Source organism: Rissa tridactyla, chromosome 3, assembly GCF_028500815.1.
Source record: "Rissa tridactyla isolate bRisTri1 chromosome 3, bRisTri1.patW.cur.20221130, whole genome shotgun sequence".
NCBI lineage: Eukaryota > Metazoa > Chordata > Aves > Charadriiformes > Laridae > Rissa > Rissa tridactyla.
This window is the reverse complement of record NC_071468.1, coordinates 20,004,547-20,016,549: the sequence shown is the minus strand read 5'-3', so window position 1 is coordinate 20,016,549 and position 12,003 is coordinate 20,004,547. Positions and strand designations below refer to the sequence as shown.

Sequence of the window (12,003 nt, the reverse complement as noted above, 5' to 3'; positions counted from 1 at the left end):
GTAGTGAATCTGTTGCTTTCCCAAGAATGTTTCTTCTACATAAAGCCATAGTCTGTCCTCGGTTTGGGGCTGGATCTCTTCTAGACAGTGATTATCTTTCCCATTGAACAGAAAACTTCTTAGAGAGCAGCCAGGAAAGAATCCTCTCTGCCTCTTTGAGCACGCAGTGCTGGAGCTGCTACTGCAGCTTGTCATACATTACAATACTGTCAGCACTGGCTTTTCTCCCATCACAAGGGGTTTTGGAGCCAGGCAAAGGCAGAGACACTGAGCACTCTCGGAAACCTTCAGCATCTCCATCAGCGCTTGGCAATGGGCTGCTCCACATCACGGAGCTCTGCCTCTCTACTCGATTGAAGCAACACATGCCCATGGCCTCTGGGCACCGAGAGAGCATGGCTCTTGGCTGCTAATATCAGATTGCCTAGTACTAAAATCCCTGGCTTTTCTCTGCTGCTAAAATTTACTGTTCAGCTTCAATGAAGTTTTTTTCTAATTAACCAGGCTTTTGTTCCTATGTTTCAGTGTCCCAAGGAAGACCTGTTCTGCAAACCAGGAGTCAGTGTAGCTCTGTTTCACTGTCATTTGTGGCTGCTGAGAGGGCTTGCAGGTCTCCTTCTGCCTGCTGGGAAGAGAGCTGCTGAAAGACACCTCCTTCTCAGGGTCTTTCACTGAATGATCCCCCCTGTCCCCAGCATAACAGCCCTGGTCTAGCAAGGCACCGGTGTGCAAACTGAAGCCTCAAAACCTGAACAGGATGAGAAATGTGTAACCTTTGGAGAATGCTGGAGTCGATGTGATGTTTTGAAGCCAGCCTCTATTCTTAGAAGAGTGATGAAAGTCATAATTCAAAAATAAGATCCAGTGCAGTGCTAGCACTCGTATTCGTGGTATTCCTGTGAGTAAATCCCTCAACATGAATTGGCTTGACTTCAAGTTCAGAAACACTCCGCCAAAATAAGGCCCAGCTGTGAGGCGTCAGTCGTACTGATCTGAATGGGAGAGAAGTACACATGGCACTTGCCATACCAGGTGCTCTCAATGGAGTGGGCGACCCCTTCCTTTCCTTCCCCCTAAAACAGATGTCTGTAGTTTACTCAGTATTACAGGTCAAAGGAGAGCTTTTCAAGGGCCTCTACAGGACTTAGCCAATGCAAGTGGTGAAATTTTATGTATATATTCCCCCTTTTGAAAATCCCCCCAAGCACTTATGTGGCTGCTGTTGTTCTGCTGTCTGGTGGGGACTAGATGCTGCCTTTATACTGTTCCCAGCCATTTCTGGTTTGCATCTAGGTTACCTAATGCTGTGTTTGAACTCAAAATCTCTAGATGTCTTAACATACCCCTTTTTAGGGTCATGTATAGTAAACAAAGGGCCAATTTCAGGCTGGCTTTGAGCAGGGATGGCCACAGATCCATGCTTATGGGTTAGAGTTAGGCTGAACTGTGTGGGGAGCATCTGATTCATAGTCATTTTATTGGGAAGAAACCCACAGAACTAGCTGTATTCAAATCCTGCTCATCTGCCGCTTGGATTTTGAGGTTTCCCTCAGAAACCTCACTCATTTTTTACAGCCACAACTGGATGTGGGGCATAATCCTTTCCCGTTTGGGTCATGCAGAATTTTTCCAATAGCTTTAACTGAAAGATGCTGAGACCTTAAAAGTTTCCTCTTGCACTTAGGTCAATGTGAACTTTAGTTAGGATCATGACAACAAGTGAAACACTGGATTTCATAATAACTTATGTTTGGAGCCAATATGGTGGTTTTACTCACCATGTAACCCTCACCCATGAATTTGGTTCCACCAGAGTAAACTTGAGCATATGTGCGAGTTACGCTGCTGATGGGCTGTTTTATCCTATGCAAAAGTGACCAGGCATTGGTGTCTCCTGTCCTGGCCATAAGGTCTGAGTTGTGCCTGTTAACTCCTGAGGCTTACGCTGCCCAGTGATGTCAGCGGCAGTCGTGCATGAGTAAGCAAGCTATTCTTTCCTCTAATGAAGTTATTTGATTGTTCTGTATAATGTGTTTAAACTGTAAAGGAGTTTTACACAAGCTGTTACCAAAGCTGCACATCTCATGCCAAAATTTCACACTACGGTTTTATGAGGGAAAGAGTTAGCTACCTCTGAAAAACAGTCAGAACATAAAAGAAGCCAGAAATTAAAGAAGTCAAGAGGGTGTGTACTGAGCACTAATAATTCAGATAAAAGACAGAAAAACCTAGTGAAGATTTCACATTTTATTGTTATTAAAAGTTCATTATGAAATTGGCACAACACATAAAAATAGATTTGTGGTGAATGATACATATTACTATTATTGCCCGGTCATTTCGTGCACACCCTTCACTTTTAAAAATCAGAAGGTAATGAATATAAGACATTTCGTCAGCTAACTGCAAAACCAGTGTTACTGCAGCAGAAAAAAGCTGTGCTTTCTGTTGACTCTATCAAATGGATAATGTAGACAGAAATAGTCCTCTATTCATACTTAAAAATAAACTCAGTTTTTGAGTATGCCCCAGCTGAAAATAACTGGAGAGGGAGAGCTAGAAATACCCCTTTTCTTATGGACCTATTTCCATGAAAGTCAAAAGGATTTTTGCCATGGATTTTAAAAGCAGCAGGATATGGTTATTTGTTGACAGGCAGATGGAGAGGCCTAGCAACTGAAGCTAGGGAGGACCTGTGGCAAAGTATGAGTTTATTATTTTGATCTTGCACATGCTGCTAAATCTTCTTGTTGTAGTAATTGTGTATGTTCATAACAGCAGTGATTGCTGGGAGGAGCTGAGAGGGTGTATCAAAGCCAGATAAAGCGTCTGCAGCTCATTTTTTCTCCCTGTTTGTGTTGGCCTTGGTTCTAACCCCACACGCTATTTACTGCGAAGTGACTTTCACCTGTATGCTTTCTGATCCACGTGTGAAAATCAGAACAATACCCATGATTACAAAAAATCTCATCAGGTCACTAACCATTCCTAGCCTTGTGTAGCTTTTCTTCCTAATTTCTGTGCTTATCTCAGTGAGCATTTAGGGCTGCCCTCAGCCTGACTCTTGTTCCTCATGCTGTCCCATCAATTCCAGGGGTGCTGGGGGGTTGCTTAGTTAGTTGAACTGGCTCAGCAGAATTGCAGTTCTGCAGTTTTCTGCATGAAAAGGTCACTGTAACCAGCCGTAGTGTGGAAAGCAGAGCTGTGGGTTTCTGCGGGGAACACCTGTCATGGATGGGAGGCAAGATGAGCCCCACATTAGATACACCAATTGAATGTCTGTGGGGAAAAAAAGTACCTTAGTGGCATGGCTATTCCTATTATTTATTTGGGAGCCTCTTTCAAAGAAGGCAGGTAGGAACATGAACCCTTTCATGCTTTCCAAATTTGTGAGCAATGCTGGTTTTTTGCTGTGTGTCCTGGTGTGGTGTTGCAGAAGGCGGCAGCTAACAATGTGGCAAATGCCCATCCCCGGGACACTGTCATGCAGCTCCACAGCCTGTGCTCTTGGCTGGCTCTGAAATGCCCACTACCTCTCTCTGTACTCACACTCCGTTAGGACTACAGCATGTCATGCTACCCCAACACTACTACCAAGCTTGAGAGCGCTGTGGCTACTCTTTTATTTCCTCCACAGTGAATAGTTTTAAATCGCGGAAGATAAAAATCTCAGTGCTGCTCCCTTACGTTAAAATCTCAGGGCTTCAGTCTCAGCCTCACAGCAGGAGAGTGACAGGGGTGGAAAGCTGGCACAGCAGAATGGTGAATCAGGCCCTCCCTTTGGTTTTCAGGCTGTTTACTCAAAACAGCCCTTGAGAAAGATGCTATGCCTCAAGCAGATGTCACATTCAACCGGTTTAGCAATATTACGCCTATTTCTTCTCAAGCGAGTCGAGGAGGGGAGGGAGAATATAATATATGTTAGTGCAAGTTCACATAGACAACATATGAATATTTAGTACAAAATGTTCTTTGAAGGTGGGGCAAACATTTCTAATTGTGACACAAAAAGAAGGTCTTTTGTAACATTTTTAACAACTTGGCTGCGTGAAAAAAAAAAGTTTATGTGAAATATGTTTAGACACAGACTACCTCACATGATACTTAAGTATTTCAAGGCTCTTTCTGAGTAGGCAATAACATCTTTTTTTTTTTTTTGTAATTAAATCAGCTTTATCACAGCCAATTCCAAATATAACTAAATCGGTCATGGTTTTTTGGTTGTTTTTTTTTTGTTTTTGTTTTTGCTTTTTCCTCTTTGGAAAAAATAAAGCTATGCTAAGTTGAGGGGTTCCGCTCCTCATGGGTTTTACCCATTCAAGGCTTCTTTCATTTCAGAATTCATTTCCTCATTCAGAGGAAACCACGGAAATATTCAGCTAATAAAATCTAGCATAAGATTTCAAAAGTTGGTTCACACACTCACTTAGTCCTGAAGAATTGCAGCTTCCAAGAAGCTCACAGACTACTTGTCCCTACTGAACAACATTTTGAAAACCTGGCCCAATTTGGAGTCAGTCTTATTTCAGGTCTGGTAGGGCTTATATCCAAAATGAAGATCTGAATAATCTCTAAATTGTGGAGACCAAAAAATTCAGATATAAATTTTGCAGCACAGTCTCCCATCTTGAACGTTTGGATTTGGCTCAAAGTCCAACTGAACAGAAAAGTTTAAGGCCTCGGTTTTCTCTGACTTACACTGCACATAGAAGTGTTCAACAGTAGCTTCTGAAGACAATCAACCAAAGTAAGCCAAGCATGCGTGGAACAGCCCTTGATTATATAGACATCATCCTTCTTTTGCCTGCCATGGCCAGGCACTGCCCAAGAGCAAAAGAAAAGTAAAAAGGCTTCCAAACCAGTGTTAGACAAATAGATGTGGAAGCCTTAACAGTGACTTTCTGCCCTTTCCTGAGCTCTCAGCCAAACCACAACCCATCAGAAGTGGGTTCACAGCCCTTCCTGCCTCCAAGCCTGGCTCAGAAACCACAATAGGGCAGAATCAGGTGGTGGGCGCCGTGGTTGGTGGAGTTATGCAAAGGCAAAACCAGAATCGGTTTCAAAAAAGCATTTTCGCGAGATGAACTACCGGAGCAGGAAAAAACTGGGAGTGCCCAGCACAGCAGGTGGGAACAGAGGTAAGGCAGGCCGTCATGATGGTGTGTTGAGTTCATCTCAACATCCCTGGCCTAGGCACTGTGCTGTGCTGAGCCTGTGCAGGATAGAAAAAGTCCAAGGGCTGTGCTAAGCTACTCCTGCTACCAGGAATCCCAAGCAGCTGAAAATTTAAGTCAGCCAAATCGCTTTTTCTGGGCTACAGTAAAGGCACGGAGGGGAAACCTCTACTGGCATTGTGCTGTCAGGGAGATCCCTTTTGGTTCTGTGCTACTGCAGGGTCATGGTGCTACTTGCTGTCTCCAGCCTCCTACTTATGGCCCACTGGACTAGCAGGACAGCCTCAGGCAATGGCACTGCATCAGCAAACCTGGCTTTACAGATCTAGTTGGAGAAAGCGCTAGGCAGGGAGGGTGCTAAACAGAATTCACCTTCTGCCCGTATCTGCTTTCGAACCAGAGAGCATTTCCAAGCTATAGAAAAATCCAAACACCTCATGTAGAAGCACCTTTCCCTTGGATTTTTATTATTGTCATCATAATTTTTAAGAATATATTTTGTACCGAAACACTGTCAGCATTCTTTATACAACGGAAAATGACACAGTCATTATGTATCATGTAAAAGAGTAAAAACAGAGCAAGATAGGAACATTTCTTATCAAGATTCAATCTGGAGTACAAATAGAATCTGATATACAACTTAAAAGCCACACACCAGATAAAAAGATCATCTGGAAAACAACAGGTTCTCTCTTAATTTGGAAAAAGGAGGAAAAGTCAGGGAATGTCAATGTTAAGGCTAAAAATTCCATTTTAAACTTCTATTTTGTAGCTGGCAGCCTGATTCTTAACTCGTCTGCAGCAGCAACACCACCCCCCTGGCTTTACAAAGAGATTTGCACTTGCATGAAATAAGAATCAGGCTTCTGTGCTCAGAGGACTCTGATTGACCTCAACAGGCTTTGGACTAGGGCCACAGTTGGAATTTCAGCTTGCAGTCTAAGGCTTCTTAACTGCAGGCCAAATTAGCGCAAAATGAGGCTTTACAACTGGCGTTCTACCCTTAACTTTGGACATTCCAGTTCTGGTTGCTTTAAACCACAGCTTTATTGCAGGTTTAACATAGTTCTGTTTGTGAGATCCTTCTCTCTCTCTTTTTTCTTTTTTTTTAAATACTGTGCTACAAAGGATGTTTTTGTATTCTGTGTCTTAGAAAGTCCCTATATTACATGTTTTCAAAATTGCCTAAATATATGTTTATATCACGATTATAACTACTCAGAAAGACCTGCTATAGTCTATTGTGAGCAGCCAAGGAAAAAAAGTGTATTTAGTCCTAAAGAAGTCAAGAAAAGTGGCTGTGTTCATTTATAGTGTAGCGCAATGACTGTGTTTATACAGCTATACCTACTATTTAAAAAGCTACTTGAAAAGTTATTATTCATGTGCAGTAGCTGATTTTCAAGCATTAATAACTTGGCTGTCTAGACAAGTTTTAATTGTCATATCAAAGGCCGAATATGTTCTCAAACAAGTGCAAAAAATCTCCCATCTCCCTTGGAAAGAGGCTGGTTCTCTTTCTGAACTAAGAGACTGCCAAATGTAACTTTTTCTCAAGTTATAAAAGTGCAGTTAAACCTACAAATTTGCTGTTAAAGTTTTTAAAACAGATCGACTTTAACTCAAACCTATCCTGTGCAGCAAAGTTAGTAAGCCCTGAAAAACAGTTTCTAGTGAATATGCAGAGTTCCTCCCACCCCCACCAACTACCGTGCCCGCATTTTCCCAGGGCCTAGAGGGCTCCATTAAAATGTAACTAAATGTTCGATAGGAAACATGATTTTTCAAGAATGATATGTAAAGTTTACCCAAAGAATCTAAGACATTTTGTACATTCAAAATGTTTACACTTTGCTGTCCTTAACCATCAGTAAGATTGTTCATTTTTACTAATAATACATACAATGAGTATAAATAAATAAACTACAGATAAGCTTTAAAAATTGTATTAACAATACATTGTGCAAAAACTTGTAACGATCTACATTCTATGCAAATACCCTGACTAAAATATACAGGCTGTGTCCTCACACCCCCATTCAGTTTTTGCACAGTCCTTGGGCCAAATCAGCGGCTGGGAGCTATCAGCAAAATTCCATTGCAAGCCAATGGAGGTAATGCTGATTTACACCAGCAGAAGAGCTGGCCCCCAGGCGTGTGCAGAAAATCCCATAGAAATCAGTGGGAATTGTGCTTGACTAAGGACTAGACAGTTTAATTGTACTCCATTAAAGTGAGTGGGAGTTTTGCCATTGATTTCCACGGAACCACGCTCAGGCCCCAGGTAAGGACGTCAGCACGTGGCCCTGTGTTGTGCTACACTACTCCACTTCAGTGCAGAAACAATATTTGCAAAAGAAAAACTTTTTTTTGTGTGTATGTGTGTGTCACTGCTGTTCAGGAACAGGTTTTAGCGCTGCATTTCAGAAATTGCCTTTCTGTGATATTTGAAACAAGACTGCAAGTCTTTCTGAATTCATTCCAATTTGATTATCCAGCACAGGTGAGCTATTTTGATCCAAGAAAAACGGCTCAATGTCTATTAACCAACAGTGTTCTTCATTAGGATAAACAACAGCCCAGTTCATCGGCACAGGAGTGAAGAACTGCATGCAGAAAAGGAACGAGGCAGCCTTCCTACCATAGCTGTGTCCAGAGCCGGCTGTCACTTCTCCAAACGGACGATGGCACTTGAGCCGGTTTGGAATCTGCAGTCCTAACAAGCTCAGCCAAGTTTCGTAAGCTGAAGATCTCCATTTATCTTTATCGTGTCAATTGCTGACAGTGTTTCAATACGGTGGTAAAAATCAAAGAGCTGATGTCCATCCACAAATATTCTAAAACGGGGATGCTCGCAAAGTATCTCGACCTGTAAAAATAAAATGATGAAGCATGTTGTTCGCAGGGTAACTGGGAAGTTATTTCACAGAATGCAAAGAGCTCTCCATTAGCCTTTAAGTAGTCTTGGTGCTGTTACACATGTTGCTACTTATGTGCTACCTAACAACCAGACCAGTTTGCCCCCATGAAACCAGTTAGACTATGATGGATCTGCTCTTACTTTACAGGGATGTTAATCCAATCTCACGCTGTCCTGGTGGGAAGCACTCTGGAACCCAGTCCCACTGGCATCAGGGAGGTTTTGTCTCTTGGAATAATGCCAGAAACAGATTCAAACTGCTATTACAGGGAGAAGAAATTGTATCTCCGACCCAAATCTTGCATTCCTTGCTACAGATTTTTTTTTTCCTGTAGAATGAAGGGGCAGTTCCCTCTGCAATGCTTTCCAAGCTTCCTTTAATTTACTTGCAGGGAGTGAACACCAGAGGAGGGATAGGTTTGCCCTCCCCTCCCACACGTACGCACAGAGCTGCTGCAAAGCTAAAAAGCCTTTGCTATTGTGCCTGCAGCCAGCCCAGGACTCCATGTTGGATTAGACTCCATACTGGGGCTACAGTGAGGGAAACGCGGTGCAGGATGGCTTGAATTCAACTAGACAGTTCGCACAATCAGGGAGGACACAACCAGGATCAGGGAGGGACGTAGCTCATCCCTCCTCCTGGAGCCCGGCAGAAACGCTCTGGAAAAGCAACAAAGCCTGGAGCTGAACAGGCTTAGACAAGTCGGGAGATTCCTGATGTTTGGGGTGGCTTGAGAGGGTGCCCTGTAGTTAAGCTTCGCTGGAGCTGTCCCGGGAGGAAGCAGGGATATGAGGGCACAGAACTTGTGCTTCTCGCACAGGCCCTTGGAGACCTCCAGGTCCAGACAGGCTAAGAAGAAAATCTGCAGGGAAGCCAAATGTAAATCCTGGGTCATTTCAAGAGGCTGGCAGTCTGGAGCTGAGTGCTGCTTCCAGGCACTTGACTCTGCTGCTACTACAGCGTATAAAAATGGGAACGGGGCCAGTGATAAACTCAGTGCGCCGAAGCCTGACTGACTGAGGGCACATTGCAGCAGGAGAAGTGGCAGCAGACAGTCCAGGAGAACTTAAGCTCCTGGGGACCCAGTAGCACACCACGTACACAGGGATGTGCCCGTGTTGCCACGTAGCTCCTGTGTCACTACAGCAGGTGCATCCAGCCTTAGGCCACATTATGTAAAAGATATGGTTAGCCTCAACACTGCTTACGATCCATTTTTTTCCAGATCACCCTGGGCCACGCCAGAATGATAATTGGACTGGGTCACAAGTAATTGTCAAGAACACTTAGTAGTCTAATTTATTCACTGAGAGGGAGAGACCATCAAAGGTACAAAGTCAATTGGGGGCCTAAATTCCAGTTGTGCGTTTGGGGGAAAAAAAAAAAAAAAGAAGAAAAAGAACAACTCCTTCCTTTCTATCCCTTTCTACAGTATCTCCTGCCAAACGTGCAATATTGCTGTCCTCTCATGTCAACTGTCAGTGCGACACCCAGAAAACACATAATTTGCAATTTGACTGGCCCAGCCACCACCCACTGCAGCAGGTAGTGTAACCCTCTCTGCCACAGCAGGACCAAGCCTCCAAGCCCTTTCAAGTGCATTTCCCACATGCACCAAAAGGGTGTTGCCAGCTCTGATGGGAGAGTTTGTAGAAGCAAGTCGAGCGCAACCCATTCACAAGCAAAACCAGTCGTAAAGACCCCCTCAAAGCCCAAGCGTCTGGGGAGACAGTGAGCTTTTGGGGTTGGGGGAGATTATCTTGGGGGCGAGATGGATTAAGAGAGTTCGGCAGCTGGTCAGAGCAATGGCATTTAGCAGAGGGGACGGCGAGGTTTCATAAGAGGGGCGGGGAGGAGGAGGAGGGTTTTTCTGGGTCAGCCGCGTGGAGAAGGCATGCAGCCTTTTTTCCTCAATGTAGTGAAGCCGCTGAGAAAGAAGCAGCCCTCTGCAGCTGCATACTTTGTTAGTCCTGATTTGCAAAGACATCTTCACATAACCATAAACACCACAGATGGGAATCTGCTTCTAGGTCAACCCAGTCCATCCCCTGCACCACAGCGATTCCACGTACACCATTTCCAAGCGGCTATGGACTTAAATTTAACAGGAGATTTAATCCCAGGCTTCAGAAAAGAATACCACTATTGCTTAGCTGTTTAATCTGCTAACACGAAGGGCTACGGTCAACCTCAGCCTAACATCCCTGGAGACAAAGGATGAACAAGATCCTTATTAGCCGCACTAAACTGCAAACACTATGTCCATTAAAAAAACCATCAAAACATACAGCAGTCCCACCGTGTATTTACGTTCTCCAGTAATAACCTGTAATGCACTAATAACATAGAGGTACTTTTTAATTTACAGCTATAAAACTAAGCTCAGGAAGTGCGCTTCATCACGCAGCGTGACAACCTCACGCTTGTCATAGCACCCCGGTGAGGTGTCCGCAGCCCCATCTGCAACTGCCTGCAGCTGCAGGCAGCAGCGGGATCTCCGTGCAGCTCCCGATGGACAACAAACATTCCCGCAACCGGTGTGCCTCAGCCGGAGAAGCACGGGCTAGACTGGTGATTTCACGAGAGGCAAGTCAGGTTCTGCCGCGACTCTCATCCCATTACACTTTATCAGATCCGGTGCCTGCCACTGTCGTCCGGGTACTCACCCTAAAAGGCTGGTCCGGTATAAATGGAAAATAAGGAATAGACGATTGCTCTTCCCCCCATTCTCCGGCCACACAAGAGTTTCTGACAAACTGTCTGTCTGTAAACACGGCTTTCAGCTCAATAGCCACATCCGCAGGAGGATCTTCCGACTCCCCACAAGTCAGGCTGATGCCAAAGCTGCAACACACACGAAACGGCTCTCGTTCACCCAGAAACAAGTAAATCGGCCCCAAATGCCGCCCATTTCATTTCTCAGCTTATTAAAGCCATTGACGGTAAAGGCATGGCGGGGTGACAGCTCAGCTCATTCAGGCAATGCTCCGAAAGCTCAGCGGGGACAAGAACATGGTTATAGCACATATATATATGTGTGTGCATGTATGCGTGTATATATGTGTGTGTGTGTGTATACATATATATATGCTCCTATACTCCCAGGTGAAATGCTGGGAAACAGGATCCCTTAAAGAAATGCCCCCTCTATGGGTCAAAGGAGAAATCAGCACGCTATATTTAAAATGATAAAAATAATCCCTCTCCAGAAAGGAGGGATCCTTGTGTTTGTGTCCGTGTGCCCGTGTGTGTCCCCGTCCCCCCTCCCCGCCCCCCCCCCCCCGGCGGGAGACAGCCCTGCCCGGGTGTTACCTCTCGGGGTTGAGGTCCACTATGCCCATAACTAAGATCTTCTTTCCCGGCCTCATTCCTCCTTTGATGTGCCCACAGAAGGGGACGATCTGGAAAGGACAGGGGAGGGGGGGTTGGCCAGGGCCACTCGGCATCAGCAGCGGCCGCCGTGGTGCAGCCGGGGGTAAAGGTGTTAAAAAAAAACCCCGAACCAAATAAAATAAAATAAATAAAAAAAGAAAAATCCGAATAAAGGTGATTTACCAAGCGAGGGAAGTACACATCAGCTTGCACCGGGGATCCCAGGGAGTTGTTTAAATGCCCGTCCTCTATTTTCTGCAGGTAGAAAGGAGAGCGCTGAGGCAGGGGTAGGCGCGGCCCCTCCCGCCTCCCGCCCCGCCGGTCCCTGCCGCGGGGGTCCTGCCCTGCCCGGACCCCCCCAGCCGCATCCCCCTGCCCGTCCCGGAGCCCCGGGGAAGGGGTGGCAAAGCGGCACTCACCAGCGCGTCCCGCTCGGCCACGGTCCCCGCCATCTTGTGGAAGCGGCGGCGCTGGGGACGGGGCGGAGGGGGGACCGGCGGGGGCGGGGGAGAGGGAGGGAGGGAAGGAGGGGG

At 45.4% G+C, this 12,003-nt stretch overlaps 1 protein-coding gene and 1 long non-coding RNA gene across 2 annotated transcripts in view; one reads left to right on the top strand and one right to left on the bottom strand.

Annotated features, from left to right (window-relative positions):
• LOC128907812 (uncharacterized) overlaps positions 1 to 10,805 on the top strand; it is a 28,044-nt gene extending 17,239 nt beyond the window's left edge. Inside the window, exons 3-5 of the long non-coding RNA XR_008465744.1 lie at positions 7,744 to 9,427; positions 9,531 to 9,643; positions 10,467 to 10,805. This is a non-coding gene — a long non-coding RNA (uncharacterized LOC128907812). The remainder of the gene's footprint in view (positions 1 to 7,743; positions 9,428 to 9,530; positions 9,644 to 10,466) is intronic.
• Positions 2,228 to 12,002, bottom strand: LGALSL (galectin like). Its single transcript, XM_054197127.1, has 5 exons — positions 11,890 to 12,002; positions 11,654 to 11,725; positions 11,411 to 11,499; positions 10,765 to 10,942; positions 2,228 to 8,046 (listed from the first exon to the last, which is right to left on the bottom strand). The coding sequence occupies exons 1-5, from the start codon at positions 11,920 to 11,922 to the stop codon at positions 7,903 to 7,905; spliced, it is 516 nt and encodes a 171-aa protein (XP_054053102.1). The 5' UTR covers positions 11,923 to 12,002; the 3' UTR covers positions 2,228 to 7,902.
• Between the last annotated feature and the right edge of the window lies 1 nt (position 12,003).